We start from the raw sequence: 18,978 nt of genomic DNA, 5'->3' as shown, positions 1-18,978 counted from the left end.
GAGCGCTCCTTTATCAACGTGCAACAGCAGCGCAGCTTGCGGATACGCAGTTGCATGAGTCTCGCAATCGTGCACCCAGGGGTTATTCTAGAAACCTCTTCCTCCCTCCCCGTCAACTGCAACAAGAGTTTTGCTTGAGGAAGGAGCGAGCCCTGGCAGAGCTGGTCGCTCGCCTGTGTTGCAATATCCAATCTGAGTGTCACTATCTGCTTTTGGAAACTGGCCGTAGAGAAAGCACAGATGATGTTTGCATATTTTAATTTTAAACATCTCTGCCGGGCATAAGGATGGAACCTAATAAGTTGCTTTGTTTCTGCCTCATGAATTAATTCAGCCTGCTAACTGATTTGGATAAAGCATTTTGACTCCAACTCACCCATTTGTTTCCTGGGCGAGCAGAACGACTTTTGGGGGCCAATTCACAAGTTCAGTAACTTGTCAGGAGAAATACTTCTATAATATCTAGAAGGGACAGACTTTTTTTTTTTTTTTAAACCCACTTGTTCCATCCATGTCTTTTAAATCAATCAGATAAATTCACCTTGTTTTTCAATGCCCTGAATCCTGATAGCTCTGCACACTTGATAGGTAATTTAATCATGGTTGGTGTGGATGAACACAAGCTCAAATTAGCTCCTGAAAGGCTTAGTCGTCTTTTAGATAGCTCTGCCTTTCCACTTTTATGCAGGAACTGAGCTTCACCAACTGGCTAGCTAGAGGCGTTATTAAAAATTTACGGAGAGAAACAAAGGTGTGCTCCAGCGTCTCGCCTTTCCCTTTCTACGGTTACCGCGGCAGACAAAAGGTGCGGGCGCTTCATGAATAATGGGTCACGTCATATGCATAATGCATTCGTAACTGCACCAAGCAATAGCGCCGAGAAAGATGTTTCCAATCTTCAGACTCCGCTGCACCCTCTCAGTAGCCTGTTCTGATTCTCCCCAGATAGATTTGTTTTTTCCTCCTCCCGTTCACGCCAAACGGCCGACCTTGAAACCGTGGCTTCTCCCGGACTCGGCGGCGTTTCGCCCAGACAAGGGCAGGCGGACGGGGACCTGCGGGACAGGGAACCCAAATCCCGGCTCTATCCCTCCACAGGGCGGCTTCGAGAGGGTTTGGGGACCCAAATAACGACTGGATAAACCCCATGGCCCGCTCACTCCAGCCACAGCAACAGCTTGCCCGTAAAATAGCTATAAAACATCACCCCAGCAGCGGCCCAGGCCTACCTGCGCCACCGCTCGCTCCTCGGCCGGCGCCTGCTGCATGGCCGCCGCCTCCCCGGCCTGTGCCAGCTGCCCCCGATTGCCACTGAGCTCCCTCCGCTGGTGGACACTAATTAACCCAGCAGAAGGGGCAGCAGGGCCGCCCCCGGCAGCTCCCCCGTGCCGCCCCCACGCTGACTGCTGTGATTTTGTGCCACCTCTGGGGCGTGCGAGCCGTGGTCTCGGTCAGCCCTCCGCGGCAGCGTGTGGGCAGCGGGGCCTGCGCTGGTCGCCCCTGCAAGACGAGGGCTGCGGCTAACGCTCTCGGACGTGCCCGACAGCAGGAGCGGCGGGAGGCGATGCGCGGCCGCGCCGGCCCTCGCGGCCCAGCCCGGTGCCCGGGAGCCCGGCGTGGGGCACTCGCCCCCGTTGCTGTTCCAGCTGTTTCATATTCTTGCATGAAGCGATTAAATATTCATCAGGTTAGAGAGAGGGAGGCGCAGGCAGCAATAGCTGTAACCCGCTGCTTGGGGCACTCGCCAGCCCGCGGAGGGGCCTGCACTCCAGACCCTGCCTCCCTGCGTGACAAAAGTTTGCATACAGAATAAAAGCGCAAACCAAGCTGGAAACAGAGCATACATCCACGTGGGCACGCAGGGTTATGCGCACAGCTAAAGCCCAGGCTCCTGTGCTGGGCTCTGCTGGGAGCAGGACACAGGACCCTGCTGCCTTGCTCCTGCCTCCCTTGGTGCGGCTGCGGCTGCCAGCTGGAGCAAGCCTTGCTCCCAGGGTGGGCGGGCAGGCAACGGCGATGCTGCGAGTCCCAACGCACCTGCGTATAAATGAGGCACCTGCTGCTCAGGTGGCCCTGCAAACTCCCAGGCACCGACATTTAATCTTGCAGGACACTCAGGTGCTTCCTGCACTGAGTGGAGAACTGTGACAGTCTAATTTTCAGATGCAGGCACTTAAACGGCTGTTCCACCTCTAAATCCTTTTATGGTGATAATTCTAAATACCGTATTCCCCAGTCTTCAAAAGTGTTAAGCATTTTAACTGAAATCAACGGGAGTCAGACACATAAACATGACATTTGCGCTCTTTAATCGCCAGAGCCATGTGAAGGTTCTGCTTGCCTGCATTCCCTCTGCGAACACTGTGGCCCTGACAATGTTTAGAGATGGTGCAGAGTTATAAAGGCTGAAGTTCACAGGCATGTTGAAGCTACATATGAAATAAAAATCACTCTGGATGATCCTCAATACTTTATTAATTTAAAACATTATTCCAATAAATATGTACCAATAAACATAAGACACTCCATAAAATCTAAATAAGGACATTTACAAACCTGTCAACAAAGTAAAAACAACATTTTTTTTTTTTTTTACTGAGGTACATGCAGGGTCATTTAAGGCAAATTCAATCAATTATACTTTTATAATGATTCCTGCCCACCTCAGGTAAGTTTCCCTTTAAAAATTAAAAATTAAAAAACAAAAACAAATATACAAATAAGCCTATTGGGTAGCTATTTCCCAGTTATTTATAACAAGCCCAGAGTGTGGAAGCCAATGGTTGCCCTGGACAGACAGTCTGTGCCCTCGCTGTGCTCCTGCTCTCCTCAGCCAGGATGAGGTGATTTTTGGACGGGTTTCTAGTTATAAGGCATAACTCTGTGCTTTGGCTTATCCAGTCAAGTCTTTCACAAACTTCTCTTTCCCCAGTGGATGTAGCAAGAAGTAATTTCCCCATGCCTCAAACACACTCACACATCCAGGCCTTGCACAGACAGAGAGACAGCTCTGGAAGGATCAAAGGGCCTCCCTCTGTCAATGCAACTCCTGATTTATGCCAGAATAAGTGAGAGCAGGATCAGGCCCAAGCTGGTCTCTTGGCTTCAAAAGCAACAAGATACCCAACTGCACAGTTCAGTCCTCTATTCCAAGTCTTCCTGACAGGAAACCAAGAGTGAAGCCATTCAGCACTGAAACTCAACAAAGGCAAGCACTCCCTACACCATTTACTGACTGCTGTGTAACTATCATGTAAACACTGTTACACCCATGTTTCCCTCCAAGGTAATCCGAGATACTGAAAACTCGAGGGGTTTCAGCTTGGCCATGGGTAAAAGATTTTCAGCTCACATATATTTGGTAGCTTATCCATATTTGGAGTATCAGGCTTCATGTCTCAAAGGTTTATTTTCCAGTGTTATTTCAGAAAGAGAGAGGGAGAGAGAGAGAAACCCCAGCCTTTAATTTCCGCTTTCACAGTCATTCAGGTTGAGCTTTCAATGCGTGGCCCTGTTCTCTTCTTTTCTCTCTAAGCTCCTGGCCAGAAAGGTAATGCCAGGGTCTGTGCTACAGACAGGGCTCAGGTTGAGCGGGGAAGCCAAGGGAGTCTGTTCTCATAGTGTTGTAGGCGCTTTCCGTATTGCAGCTGGGACTCATTTCAGGCCGTGCTGTGTCTCCCGGTGTCTCCGTAAATCCACCTTTCTTTGGAAGCCTTTGCCACACAGATCACAGCCAAAGGGCTTGAAGCCTGTGTGCTTCCGACTGTGGGTGATGAGGTTGGAGCTCTGACTGAAGGCCTTTCCACACACCTGACACTTGTGGGGCTTCTCACCTGCAGGGAGAAGATGGGAGGAGGAGAGAAAGAGAGGGTGTGAAAAAGGCAACATGCTGCTTAGGCATGCAGAACAAACAGGAAATGCACTCTGGGCCTCAGAGCTAATCAAAGCGATTCCTCTAATCACCAAGCAAGTCGTTCTTACTAAAACACATGCAGTGGGGAGCCCCAAAGCATTAGCTGGGCCTTCTCTGCAGCTGAGCAGGCCTGGGCCTGGCAGTACCAGCATTGTCTCAGCCTAGTCCCGGGAGCAGCGTGAAGTGCAAAGTGCTCCCAGGACGCCTTAACTTGTGAACGTGTTGCTATTTGGCTGCGTGGGCTCTATGTGGTTCAAACTGGCTTTGTGTCCTAGAAACATGAGAAATCCTTGGAAAGAGCCCAGGCCATGCTGACTGCCCAATATTATTATGGCATCACCATGAGGGCAGGTGGGATAGATAGATGGCAGCTGTTAAGCTGGACCCAGTGAGCCGGGGCCTGTCCCCAAGGGAAGTAAGAGGTCCCTGAGTGAACGATGAAGGGCAGGGTTCATCCGGAGATCCACTCTTCTCTCCATTCCCCACCCTGAAATGCCAGCGGGGTCACCCTGAGCCAACCCTGAAGTCCTCCTGCAGACAAATAAAGTGAATGGGAATAAATCCAGCGTCTGAACTTCTACAGAGTGGTCAGTGGCAAAACTCACACTGGCACCCACGGGGGCAGATCTCAGTGCATTTTCACATTGTTTATTACCAAATAATGGATAAAAGGGAACCCCAACCACAGAACACATGTGTCTTTCCAAGCTTGATTTCAGAGTGGCTTTGCACCTGCAGAGCCCACTGACTTCAGCTGGAGCAACAAGTGCTCTTTGTGCATTTGAAGATCATTTTTTTAAAAACATAAGATAATATAAAATGTGTTGGAGGCTTAGTTCACAAGAATACGTTGCATATGAAAGGGATTCTAATTCAGTTAAGGACCTGGTTTTATATTAGAAATTTAAAAGTCCAGGGGCAGTTTCTGATCTCATACCAAAATAGTATTTTTGTCTAATTCAGAATTTGGCTGAAATTTTACTTCATCAAGCCTCATCTGAAAAAGTTACCAGACAAATACTTTTTGTTTAACTTCCTAAATAGTTCTGTTTCATCCAGCAAACATCTGGTGGAGAGCCTTTATAAGTTACCTTTATTTTTCACTGCTTATAATCTAGAAAAATCAAATACTTCACACCAAGTAGTGCTACTTATAATGCTATCTTTCTTACATATTGGTTATTTTGATACTCCTCCCTTGATATCTGCTACCGGTCACTGTCAGGAAACAAGATTTTGGTCACCTGAACCTTGGCTTTGACCAGTAGAGTTATTTTGTGCCTACAAATGTTTCTGTATCTCACAGAGGTCATGCATTTCTCATTACTTTAAAAGTCAATAGTGCTGGTTTGAAAGGCATGATTTACTTTTAAAGATCTCTGATAAACCTGCTTTTTCACTGAACAGTATTTTAAAAACAATTTCCTTCAGTGATTCACCTGTACTTTATTGTTTCCATGTTTATTACTGACAGCGAAACTTGGTAACTCCGCACCTCTCCTTCCATTCTGTATCAAACTGCAGCCATTTGCTTGGAAGGTCCGGGTGGAAGCGCAGACAATCAATCTCTGAACAAATATTTAGACTAAGAGTTGGACCCTGGGCACTCCAGTTTAGTGTTTGATCTAGAGGAGGAGGCTCCTGTGGTTCCTATTGTAAACTGGCAGGGCTGGCAAAAGATGCTGCACTCAAATTCACCTGTCATTTTCCAGGGACAATCAAGGCCACATGAATATAATACTCTACAAATCATACAGAAAAGGCCTTTGAATAAACAATGGTGGATCCTATTAAGGAAACATTGATTGGATTGCGAGGATTTTGGTTATTTAGCAGCTGTGGTTCATGAAACCACATTCAAATCGTCCTCCTTTGTACAAGTAGAGCTCAGAAGGTGCAAACTGCAGCAAGGCAGTGAGAGACACGGGGAGATGCATGTACTGTCCCAGCTGAGGAGGAACGGACTGCTGCAGAGAGACCTCCCCAGAGACCAGCCCCCCGCAGTCAGCACCAAACACCAGCATCTGCAGCACTGACCTGTATGAATGAAGGTGTGTTTCTTCATATCAGATTTCTGGTGGAAACGCTTCCCACAGTACTGACAGGGATAGGGCCGGGTGTCCGAGTGGATGAGAAGGTGGGTGGACAGGGTGGAAGATCTCTTAAAACTCTTGCCACAAATCTTACAATCAAAGCTGCGTTCCTGCAGAGAGGAGCCCAAACACACGCATGTTACACCAGGCCAGAGACCCTACCGCAGGAAACCACCAGGCAGCGCGTTGGTGTTGCCTCTTTTGCTCTAGGAAGCACTTTTTCCTCTCCAGAGAGCTGGACTGGCCTGAGGAGACACTAACTCAGGCATGACAGTGCCACATGGTTAAAAAGACAGCGCACCCTCTCCCGGTGCTGTGCCCCACTCCCCGCAGAAATTTAACAGAATGGCCCTTCCTGCCAGCAGGAACAGCCAGGCAGGAACAGCCCCGACCAGGCAGAGCCTGCCTGCACCTTTCAACAAGGGCTCTCAAGGCATTATCATTCCACTGGGAACCCAACAGCCACAGCCTAAAGCATCCAGGAAAAAAAACTTTTCGACAAATCAAGCTAAATGCATTAAGACTTTGCTGTCTCCCCCTCCTGTCCCTCACACACTCCTTTCCTCATCACTCTCTTCCACCATAAACTCATCTCTTCCTTCCGTCCTTCAGCTCCCATCACACTTTCCTCTTCCTGCTATGCTTTCACACAAATCATCTTAGTTTATTTGGTTTTTTTTGCACTCTCCCAGAAATGTTCTCCTCTCCATGGCTTTAATATGCAGTGCTGCTCTTTTCACCACCATTTAATGAGTGATGAGATATTTCCCTTCATTGTGTGCTCTGCCGTTGCACACTCATGCCCTTGTAAATAAAAAATAGTTAGCAAACAAACAGCACTGTAACTCTATCCTCCCAAAGCCAATCTGAGGAAGGAAGATTTGCCAGGCCAAGTGGGTGGGTGAAAGGGAAATATGGCACAATATCAGCAGGTGGAAAATCTTACAAATCCTCCTACCAAAATTAACTACCATATTCTTTTGGTGTGTGACTCAGAGTGCGTCGAGACGGGTGAAGTCTGTGCTCTGTACCTGCCTGGGCGTTCAGATGTTCCCTGCATAGACACAGTGACTACAAACAAGGGAAGATTCACCTCTTTGGGGGCAGGGGAGGAGAAGGAGTGAGGAGACCTGGGTCAAAGGAAAGCACAGCGAGCTTCTTAAGCTGTGCTTAAAAAAGTCCACACCCTCACTACAATTTCCAGCTCTGAGAGTAAAATTTTATTATTTATTATCTGTCACTTCTAGAGTGCCAAAAGTGCCCATTGCTTAATACAGACATGCACAATGTCTGGGCAATGGAAACAAAGCCTGTGATCTTTAATTTGTTGCTCACTAGCTGCCCACCCTCTCCTCTGCCTGCCACTGTATTCTTTACCCACGACTGCCCACTCTGGTCCTGCAATGCTTTCCTCCTCTCCTCAGTTTAGATGCCAAGCTACTGCCCTGTGATTGCCCTCACAGCCTCTCCGGTGCCAGCCCTGGCCCTGTGCCCCTCACCCTGGCAGTCTGTCCCAGCTCTCACCTGCGAGTGCACAGCCTTGTGCTGCTCCAGGCTGACTGCGTGGCCAAAGGTCTTGCCACACATGTCACAGGCAAAGGGCCTGGTGCCGCTGTGTGAGCGGCGCACGTGCACTTCAAGGCCGTGCGGAGTGGAGAAGACCTGAGGGGAGAAAGCACACAGGGGTCAGGCTGGCCAGGGAAAAGAGCCTGGGGAAGAGTCGTACCCAGCACAGGGGAAAGCAGTCCATACCTTGCTGCACTTGACACACTTGTAAGAGCCAGTGCTGATGAGCAGCGGGCGGCACAGGAGATCCGACTCCATTTTGATGCCACCTGGCCCCTTCTCTTGCTGCAGCCCAGGCTGTGAGTCAGCATAGAGTCCCGGTGCTGCTGCTGGAGGCCTCTCGAAAAGCCCCGGGCCCGGGGAGCCGAAGTCACCGTAAAGTCCGAGGGAAGAGCTGCACTCTGCACCGTAGAGGGCCGGCTCAGAGCCTCGCTCACAGAAGAGCCCCAAGGCTGAGGTTCGCTCCAGTGTCGGGCAGGGCCTGTAGCTTTGCACAAGGTGCCTCAGGTCGGAGCCACCCAGGCTGCTCCACGCATACGGCTTGAAGGGCACCGAGAAGGGGGGGGCTTCATCCAGCGATGGGCACACAGATCGCTCCGAGGCTGCGGGAGAACAAGAGCATGGGAATTAGTGTGCTTCACAGCACACCCACCATCACGGGGCAGAGTTAGCTCAGAACCCTGACTTGCATCCAGAGGCTCCCCCCACCACAGCTGCACGTCAAGGCTGTCCCTTCATCTCTCGTGGAAGGGCATCTGCTGTATTGCACAGCAGGGTCAGTGCATCCAGTACTAACTACTCACTTGCTGCCCCAGCCAAATTATTAAAAGCAGCCACCAATTTTGTCTACCTCCATTTTGGTTGCCAAGTTGGGGACATGCTGATCTCACTGCTGAGATACTGAACAACTCAGTCTGCAACTTCCCTTGGTTTTATCTGCAGCTCCTCAGGGAAGTATATCTGTATATCCCAAACTGGGCATCAAAACTGACAGTCCAAGTGTTTAAATTCCGATGTAGATCCCACCCATCCATACTGTAGAAATGACATTACGGAGGTGCCAGAAGGAGTAAGCGTGCTGAGATTTACCCTTTCAAAAGAATTAAAAGCTGCTTGTTGCACAATGTAATGCCCAAACCTAGTCTCTGAACTTGGTGCCACAACTGTCCATAATAATACTACAGCGTTATCAAAACAGAGAACAACTTTAGAGGTGCTTGGATTCCATGCCTCACTTTTCAGGAAAAAAATAATAAAAAAAATCAGTCCTCATCTGAAAGAAAATTCTAATTGTTCCAGATTCCTCTGAGCTTCCCTAAGAAAAGAAGCTGAGCGCACCCCAAACACTGAGCTTCACAAACACATTATGAAAATCATCGGTATAGGCTGCATTAAAAATTAAAGACACAAAAGGATTCCCCTGTCAGTCATAACCAAAGCGAGCTTCCACCAGGACATGCTGTGAGCTGCTCAGATGGCTTCAGCTGGCTCTAACCAGGCTCCCCCTCGGCAAGGGCATCTGACCAATACTGTGGGCATCACGAAAGGAATCGCACTTGGAGGGCCCTTAGCACGAGATGGATGCGATGGCAGGAACACAGCGTCTAAAGGCACAAATGCTCAGGAGCCCTGCATAGAGAAAAGCACAGTTGTGCTGGGAACACAAGGTACTAAGATCCCAACCGTTTCTGCCAGAGACTCTGATTAACGCTTGAGGTGCTCTACTTTCACTCCTCATCACATCAGGAAGCAGCATGGGGAGAGTCAAATGTCTCCACTGGACAAATGTATTAGTGAACCAAGGAAAAGAGGAATTAATTAATTGCTGAAGTGCTGATGCCTTCACAGAGATATTGGCCTCCCTTACAACTTAGGCTACCAGATCAACCTCCCTTACTCCAAAACTTGCACACCCACAATTGCTCTCTTGGCTCTTCTCTTTCCTGGTCAGCTTCACAGTTCCCGTGGCTTTTTCAGCCTTCAGCACAGCAAGATAACCAGGGGTGGGAGAAGGACGGAAGCCGTGATGTGTTAGGCTATTGCTCTGGAGAGGCAGATGGTCACTGAGGGTTGAAGGAGAGAGTGGGAAGTGGGGTGAAAATGAAGCACTGAATGACTTGTCTGTTTCCTATCTTTTTCACAGTTTCAGATCTTAACAGAATCTCAAATTCTTCTATTGAAATCAGTAGTCTTTCGGTTGGAAATATATGTGCACATACCAACTGGGACATCTGAACAGAGTGATGGAATCAAATTAGCTGACATGGTGCTGAGCATGATTTTTCCTGTTCTGCACTGACTGCAAAGTTGTGGTCAACGTCACATCATCTATCTTGTGTCTTTGCAACCAGTTTCAGTGTTGCCATCTCTCACGATTTTATCGCAAGACTCAGAACTATCTTAAAGCCCCAGCTCTTGAAACTGTACAATTTCATCAGGCCCTCAGATTTCTTTTTGTTTGCTTGTTCTTGTTGTAACTATTTTTTCCTCCTGAAAGCAACTTCTAACCCAGACTGTAAAGAAAAGCATGAAAACATAAGCCCTCAATATTTCAATACAAGAGTTAAAATATCCATCAGGTATTACTTACAGTCTTGATTTCTAAGCCAGTCCGTTGAGGGAGAAGGAAGGGAAGGCTGACCTGATTTTTGAGCCCTTGGAACCACAGATCAGCTTGCGTGCCATGTTTGTTCAGTCCCCTCGCACGCTTTGGAGACCTCACAGGCACGAGTGCAAGGTGAGCCACTCACACTGTGCATCCCAAGGGCACGCTCAAGCCATCCAAGCCCCGTACACAGCATCAAGGAGACTCGCAAACCCCACTTTCCCACTCTGCTGGGCAAGAGACACTCCTGTGTCTGCCTCTCTACAGTGTCTAGTCCTCGGGGGGTAGACAGGGAGAGACAATCAAGTTCTCCCCTCCACTTCTTAGCAATCCTGTATAGCCCTTAAACGGATCACCCTGGGAGAACAAACATCAAGGCTCTTTTCTGAAGGTAAGGCAGGCTCAATCCAAAATGTTTCAGAACTGATTGGTACACACAAGAAAGATTCAGGTGTCCTCCTCCACAGACCACAAAACACCCTGCTCCCTGCACGACAACTCCATTATATCCAGTACAAAGGCTTCTTACAACACTGTAGCATCAATAGACTCAGGACATCCTAATACACTGCTACACAGAGCTATCAAGGTTCCTACTGTACAAGCAAACGTGTGTGATTACAGAAATACATAAAAAGTGAGGTTAAATACCAAAGTGATTTGCACTGATGGAGTCAACAAAGTATGGAGAGTGTTAACAACACTATAAAGCTATTGTGCCTGTACGTGCTCCCCTGGCTTGGCAGCCCTGCGCTCAAAGACAGACCTGAAATTTGGCTTTCGCTCCACATCAGAAGTGAAAAGGGCACAGGCTGCACGGTGCAGTGGGGGGTACTAAGTACTACTCAATGTATCTGCCCTGTCTGAATGTGATTTAGAAACATCATTTCTCATCTGCCCTTGCTGATGAAGCACAGAAACTGTGCCCCACCCAGAGACACAACCATAAAAATCCAGTATCTCACCAGTGCATCTTGCTGAAGTGACCAAGGCAGAAATTCCAGCTTCACACTGAATTTGGCAAGGCAGCTGGAAGGCAGGGATTGGGGGGGAGCTGTGGGAGGGAGCCTGACTGTCTAACCCCACTACCACTGTCTTGATCGTCAATATAACAGCACCCTCCTGACACACTGAGGTTCATTTAATTAAGCTCTTTCCTGCAAAGACTGGGAGTCCCTTACCATTCCTTTCCCCCATGAATGGGAGCAGACAGTTTCAGGATCCCTTTCCCTTGGAAAAAACTGGCTCTGGGGACGCTGCTCTCATTTTGCCAAGATTACTTCCCCAGGTAACGGGATAGTTGTCAGGGGGCTAATGAATCCTACAATAGCGGAAGAAGTGAGCAGCGGGGAGGTAAGGCACAGCAGCCCTGGTAACTACCTGCTCCATTTCATGTCCGTGTCTTTTGGACACCTCCTGAGAATGGTCTCTTTCCCCTCCAGAAATTGTAATTATTTGGAGAAGGAAGAGCAGGCCAAATTCGTTAGGCACAAAAATAAAGACATTGTTATATTTTACGCAGAAATATTAGCAAAACAAAGACGGCTGCATTCTCATGTTAGGTGCCGTCTGTCATTTGCACGTACTGAAACTGTCCCATTGCTGGCTGTAATGATACGGCTTTGCATTTTGAACGTCTGCTCAAAGAGCTTTCAGACTTCTAAAGGGGAAGAGGGTCTTTAAAAATGCTAATCCACATCATTACAATAAGCCATTGATATGCAAGGATACTATAAGGACGAAGTAGGAGAATCAGTGGAGAAACAGGACTATGTATTTGTTTGCTGGCATCTGCTGTCATTTTACAAAGCTGAGATAATTTTTCCCTTGCTAAGACAGAAATTGTTCTTTTTTTTTTCCAGCTGTCACTTTTTAACCAAGGCAGTAAAAAATTTTTTATATATATATATATATATATATACATATTTTGGTTATAAAACGACAGCATTATATTTTTAAACGAGATAAGTATTCACGCCAAACTGGGGACAGCATCTCCCACTGCTCCAACCACATCAAAGGCAGGACGAGGGAGCTAGAGACAGGCGCTGCAGCCATAAGTGTGAGTTTCCTGGATTTGGGGTGTTTAAATCTGACCGCCATTATTTTCATCTGGTTTTCACAAATGCGTTTTTAGAAAAGAAAAAAAAAAAGTTGGAGAGATCCTTTTTATAGACAAGAGGCAAGAAATATCCTGAAAGGGAGCTCGGGAAAACGTCTAGCAGGTAGAACAAACACACAGTCAATGCTGTTTACTACAGGTATATAGATAGCCAGGGAGATATATTTACTGTCTTTAAAAACATTTTATCCCCTAAACTTCACGACAGCTGGACGCTGTAGGCAAATGCCGGGATCTTTAAAAGATAATTTAGCCTTAGTAATTAATCAGAAACCAAAAAAAAGCGATGTTCTTTGGCATCGCAAGTTTCCCACAGTCTGACTGTAACCCGCTACTCCGTTAGCGGTGGGAGATGCGCTGGAAAAGCAACCTGGGAGAGAGCACCCGAAAAGGAGTGGAAAGGACAGATTTGCCTTTTCCCAATGCGTGGGAAAAGGCAAATCTGTCCTTTCCACTCCTTTTCGATTGCGGCTCCCGGCCAAGCGACGCTGCCCGGCAGGACCCTACCTGGCGAGGCGGAGGGCGAGGGCGGTCTCCAGAAGTCCTCGAGCTCCGACACCCGGTCGCAGACGCTGCCCTCGCAGCTGGGCGCCGACTCGGAGGTGCCATCGGCGGCCTCGGCGAGGTGCGACTCCGGCGAGAAGCGGCCCCGCGGCGGCTCCGGGTCGGGCAGCACGGCGCCGCGCAGCCCGCCGGCCTCGGGGAGCTGGCTGTCTGCGGGGAGCAGCGGGCCGGGGGCGCTCAGGGCCGGGCCGGGGCCGGGGCCGGGGTCGGGGCCGGGGCGAGCCGCCCTGCCCGCCCCGGCGCTGCCCGCCCGCAGGCCGCTCCGCACCCGCCGCCCCAGCCCGCCCGGCGCCGGGGGGCTCCTACCTGCGCAGATCTGGGCCAGCACCGTCTCCAGCCGCCGGCTGTAGTCCTCGTCGGCGGAGCGCGGCTGGTGGTAGCTGTGCGCTTTCTTGCTCTTCACCAGGAAGGACCTCGGCATGGTGGGGGTGCTGCCGCGGCCGCCCCGGCCGCGCTGCGTCTCCCAGCGCCGCGGCGGCTGCGAGCGTCACCCCCGAGTGTCCCGCGGGGCGGCGGCGGCGGGGGGGAGGCGACCTGCCGGGGAGGCGCCCAGCCCGCCGGTGAGGGCCGGGGGCGCCGCCCGGGAGGGGCCGCTCGCCCGGGGGCGGCGCGCCAGGTGGCGGCGCGCAGGTGGCTCCGGCCGCCGCCGCCCCGCTCGCCTCCCCCCCCCCCCCCCCGCCGGGGCTGCTCCGCACCCTCCCGCCGCCCCCCGCAGAGCTGCTGGGGCCCGGCCCGAGGGCGGCCGCCGGCTGGGCGAAGGCCGGGGGGTCTCGGGGAGGGGCGCTCGCCTGCCCCGCGCTCAGCCCGCGGGAGCTCGGCCAGAAAGCCCGCGGGTGCCTGCGCGCCCGCAGCTGGGGCAGCAGCAGCAGCGCACCCCGAAACGAGCGACCAGTTCCGCGGCCCCCAAAGAGGGCTGCACAGCCCCGGGTCGCTGCCGACACCGGCAGAAGTCCCAGCTGGCGCCCGGGTAAGAGAACTGTGGTAAAAATCAGCAAACTAAATCCGAAATCTGAGTTACTCTGTTCCTGCTGCTGCTGCTGCTGCTGCAGGGACTGATTCTCTCATCCAGTGTGAACCGCGATAACGTGAAAACGAACACAACGGAATCTGTCCCGCCGGCCGCAGCTGCTCGCGGCGGGCACGGCGCCGCGCAGCTGCCGGCACCGAAAGCCGCGGCGGGCAGAGGCGGGGGGGGCGACGAGCGCGGGGCTGGCGGGGAGAGGGGCCAGGAAACCCGGAGCTGCCCCAGCCTACTCCTGGAAGGCAGCAGAGGTTAAGCCTCGACATTATTTGGCAGTTTGCAAAAAGCCCATTTAAACTGCGTTTACTTGGTTCTTTTGGGGGTTGCTTTTTTTTTTCCTCGAGTGGCCTCAGATTTGCGAAAGAGGAAAGGAGGGAAGCGGCCGGTCCCGCCTGCCCCGGCCCGAGCCGAGCCCGCGTGCGGTGCCGACCAAGCCGGGTCGCTGCCCCGCAGGTGCCGGGCCGGGCGGCGCGCCGCCCCGTGCGCGCCCGGGCTGCGCCAGGCCCGCTCCGCGCCGCCGAGGAGGCGCCGCCCCCGGGCACGGCGCCGCGCGGGCGGGTGGGAGCGCGGCCGCCCGGGCCCACCTGCGCCGCGGCTCATCCTTGAGCGGCCTTGAGCGGGGGCTGGCAGCCAGCGGGGTCGCGCGGGGGGGGCGAGCAATCAAAGCGGCTCGATAACGCGTCGCCCGCCCCGACAGTAACGACAACAACAACAACCGCTGGGAGGTTCCAGGCGCCGTTTCTGCCGCGTGTTTTTGCCTCAGCGCGGCGTTTTTCCCTCCAAAAGCCAGACCACGGAGGCGCCGCCGCCTTCCCCCCCCCCCCCCCCGCCGAGACTCGCCGCCCGAGGCTGAAGCCTCCCAGGCTGGAGCCAGGACCCGTGGGAAGGCGCCTTCCTCAGCCCACCTGGCCGCCCGCACCGTGCCAGAGCGGCGGGGCGCCCCTCCGCCTCAGGCACCTGCCCCGCCCCTCCCCCCGCGGGCCGTTGGCCCGAGGGCAGCGCGCGCGGCCGCTGCCGGCGCTTCGCGCCTCGCGGGGCCCGCGCCCGCCAACGGCCGCCGCCGAGGGGGCGCGAGGCGGGCGCCTCCCGGAGCGGGGCCGAGCGGCTCCCGCCCGTCCTAGCGGGATCCGCTGGGGCCCTGCGCCGCCGCGACGGAGCGCCCCGAGGGGCTGGAGGAGATCTGAGGAGAGGGGGCGCTGCCACCCCACCCCTCCCGCCGACCGATGCCCAAGCGAGGCGAGAAAAGCAAGAGCGCTTACCCATTTGGAGGGGTGAAGGAAGCTGGGCTGCAGACGGGGTTTGCACCACAGTCTGCTAGTTTGGGTGACTTTAAATTTAGCCTTTAAGGAGCAATGGTGCTTGAGTTGGCTTTTTTTTTTTTTTCTGTCTCTCTCAACTCCTTCAGAGCTCGGCCCCCTAAACCACAGATTCCACTTCCTGAGCGTTAGGAGCTTCTGCAACAAAAAAAAAAAAATGCTTTTAAAAAAAAAAGCCAAGGCCTCACAAATCAACACTGTTCCCCTCCTCTCTGTCTCATTTTTCCTTAAATGAAAATGTCTTACCGTATTCCACCTCACAGGGCTCGATGAAGTGACATCAAAGTGTCATTCTGGAATAGGGCGTTTCATTTCTCTGGGGGTTCTGCTCTAGAAATTACACACATCTATCTGAACTATTCTTGGATCCCCTTCAACTTCCGCAACGAGAACAAGTCACAGATTCAAAACACAGATTGACTCAACACAGACAGAGACAGAGGGCAGGGGATGGAGGAGCAGGCGCCAGCCCTGACAAGCCAGCTCCAAGCAGCATCCCTGTCCCCCCTCAGCCCTGGGAATGGGGGAAGAGACCTCCCGCGGCGATCTAGACGTGCACGGTGTTATAATCGGGGTTAAGGCAGGGCCCTGGGCAATGTAGACCTCCCCCAGCCTAGAAATAACTTGTTGTGGAAAACTCTTTTGGGATAAATACGCCCAACAGCGCTGAAAATACCTTAAGACCCAAGCCTAGAGGTTTGCTCATTTCCCTTCGGATTTAGGTAATGGTTAAATATGGAAGGGGTAGGCGAGATCTCCCTCCCGCCCCCCCCCCCAACTGCGCACGGAGGCTATTGCAGCTTGCGTGATTCAAACGCGAAAGCAAAAGAGGAGCAGGGCCAGGCGAGAGGGAAGCGGTCGCCTCCCGCAGCCCTTCCTCGCCTAAGCTCCGGGGGTCAGCTCACCCGTCGCGGGCGGACCGGAGCGAAAGGCGCCAGCGGCGGGGGCGCGGCGCGAGGGGCCGGGCGGCGGCAGCCCGGGGCCGCCCGTACCGCAGCTCTCTGTGCGGGGCCGCACGCTGCCTTGGCGCCGGGCGGCACCAAAACCCTCACCGCTCGCATCTGGAGTCCCTCCCTCCCGCTCTGCGGGGCCAGGAGCGGCGAGGAAGGAAGCGTGTTCATTTTTGCAAACAGAAAAAGGGTAGTCTTGTTTTATTCCTCTCCCCCCCACCCCCCCCACACACTGAGTTTTCCAGGTCCAGCCTCGGATTCTGATGCAGCCAGGAAATCCGGCTCAGGTCTTCGGTTCTGGGAGTCTGGGCTGGGTATTTCTGAGGTGTTTCTGGGCTTCGCTATTGGACATCTCGGACCTTCTTCGATTACGGCAGGGCCATACTTGTGCAGGCTGCTTGCTTCCCGCAGTATGGCTTTGCAGTGATCGAAATGAGGTTTAACACCATTTCCCACCCAGAAACGACAGAGACATTCAGAGAGCGGCTGACGTTGGACAAGGCAGGAGCTGTGCTCAGCTTGCAGCCCTCCTCACGCCCCGGAGCACGCTGGCTTGGAGAAGCAGGTGCTTTTCTGCAATCCCCCAGAAGTATTCACAGACAAATTAGTCACTTTGTGTCTGTGAGCCCGTGTGGGACATATCGTTAACTTGACTTCCCAAAATCTAACGAAGCAAGCAAATAACACCATGAAAAAAACTCTCCAACCTTTTAAATAATGCTTTAGTAGTGACACAAGAGGAAGTTGAAGCACACGACTGACACATCACCTTTAACACCTTCATTATTGCCGGAAAGTTCCTGGTGCTGGGCACAGCAGTTTTACTTACGGCATCTGTGTACCGCGGTCTCCTCGCTGTGCTTTTGTTTGATTACTGCGAAAGTCATTCACGCTATCAGTTTTCAAAATAAATGCTGGAATCAGTAGAAATAACCAGATTAGAACAAGTCGGTGTAATTCCATGCAAGCGTCTGCGCTGACTCACTGTGACTTCTAGCAAACCAGTCTGTCACGGCTACCTATGAAATGAGATGATACATTAGTAGCCTTTCGATTACCTTTTCGACCAGCACTTCGGCAGTGTATAATGAAAGCAACAGAAAACGTTACTACGAATTAGTATTGTCGTTGAGGAACAATTATGACCTGGATATAAGAAAACACATATCCGTGCTTATACATCTAAGAACAAAAGTCAATGCACGTATTTTTGCGCCTTTTAAACCAACGTAATTTGTGTGCGGAAAATGCTTACAGCCTTTCCAGAACCTGCGTGCGCTCACACGCGCCGGAAAGCCCAGCCGCAGGCGGCCCCGCGTGAAGCTTTATCACAGAGAAGCACCGCGTCTTTACCACGTTATTCATAACACACGTGGAGACGGCACTATTGTTTCCTAAACGGTTTAAAAACTTCCAGCAAAAATAAGGAAATCAAATGAGTGAATCAAATGAATGCTTAATTCGGCATATCGATCTCTCATGTTAGGGTGGAGGTTTCATGGGGACTAGGAAAAGACACCAGATTTCTTTGAACGCCAGCTTCCTCAAACGAGAAGAGAGCGTGTGCGAAAATGGCTGTGCTAGACGATTTACAAAACCAATTCGTGCCTAACGTGCACCGTGCCCCTCCAGCTTTGGGGGGTCACTGCCGATCTGCTTCTCGCCGCCGAGGAGGACGGGCAAAGCCAGTCCCGGCTGCCTTCGTCCCAGGCAGCGCGGCCGGCTCTCCCGCCGAGCGGGGCCGAGCGGAGCACCCGGGCCCGAGCCGCGCCGCGCCGGCTCCGCTCCGACGACGGCCCGCTCCCACAGCGGGGCCCCGCGGCAGCCCGCGGGCGTCGCGCGCCCCTTGCGCCGGCTCCGCTCTGCCGGCGGGCGCGCGAGCAGCCGGCGGCAGCGCCCCGCCCGGGCCGGGCAGGCCCCGTCGTTAGCGGGCGAAGCGGCAGCTACCCGCGGCACCGGCTTACGGAGCCGGGCGCGGGCGGCGCTCCGGGGGCTGCTCTGCCGCCGCCGTTGCGCCACGTGCCCGCGGCGACGGCGCGAGGCCGGGCGCGGCGGGAAGCGGCCCCTCCTTTCCCACGCGCTGCGGGGAGCCGTTACGGGAGCCGTTATGGGAACCGTTATTACGGGAGCCGCGCGGGCGCGCACACCCGCGTTTCCACACTCCCCGTTTCGCCTGTTCCGGGAGGCCGGCAAAGGCGCCGCTGGCCGCGCCGTACCCTGAGGGCTTCCTGGGTAACGGCCGCCGCGGAGCGGAGCCCCACCCCTGTGCGGGCGGTTGCGAGTCCCGCAGCGCTGGCGCTGGCGGCAGCGCTGCCGCCTGCCCTGCTCCCGCTCGGCATTGCCGGCCCAGGCTCATGCTGCAATGCGTGAGCTTTTTGCATCTCATGGACTTCCACACCTTTTTATCTGGAAATCGCCCCTCATGCGTTTTATCTTGTAACCCAGAAATATCGCTGGGTTGCTATCTCTACTGAACAAGGGCCGGAAAGTGTTTCAGCTGCTGCAATCCGTGCATAGGGCCTGAAGGTAATTCCCACTTCCTTAGCCCCTGGCATCCACTGTCCCAGGGCTCCTTCCCTCCATCCCCGGGTAGGAGCTTGCTATCTGGAGTAGCAACATGGCAGAGGGGACACACTGAACAGGGGTGAAGAGACTCAGTCTTTATTCTTGGTTTACTGTGTGACCTATGTGCAACAGTTTAGTAACCTTTAAGATGGTCTTGTGTATGCAGTGGTCATCATTCGCCACAGTAAGAACAGTGTGAGAATACTATTATAAATCCCAAATGGGAAAAAGCGAAACGACCATGAGTTTGCAGAAAGTGGAAT

At 52.9% G+C, this 18,978-nt stretch overlaps 1 protein-coding gene across 1 annotated transcript; it reads right to left on the bottom strand.

The window, feature by feature from the left end:
• Positions 1 to 3,403: 3,403 nt before the first annotated feature.
• Positions 3,404 to 13,284, bottom strand: GFI1 (growth factor independent 1 transcriptional repressor). The gene is made up of 6 exons (XM_067300454.1): positions 13,192 to 13,284; positions 12,807 to 13,005; positions 7,759 to 8,174; positions 7,531 to 7,668; positions 5,951 to 6,116; positions 3,404 to 3,833 (listed from the first exon to the last, which is right to left on the bottom strand). The coding sequence occupies exons 1-6, from the start codon at positions 13,282 to 13,284 to the stop codon at positions 3,655 to 3,657; spliced, it is 1,191 nt and encodes a 396-aa protein (XP_067156555.1). The 3' UTR covers positions 3,404 to 3,654.
• Positions 13,285 to 18,978: the final 5,694 nt, after the last annotated feature.

The sequence above is a fragment of the Apteryx mantelli genome, chromosome 8 (assembly GCF_036417845.1).
Source record: "Apteryx mantelli isolate bAptMan1 chromosome 8, bAptMan1.hap1, whole genome shotgun sequence".
Taxonomy (NCBI): Eukaryota; Metazoa; Chordata; class Aves; order Apterygiformes; family Apterygidae; genus Apteryx; species Apteryx mantelli.
This window is presented reverse-complemented; position numbering and strand designations above follow the sequence as displayed.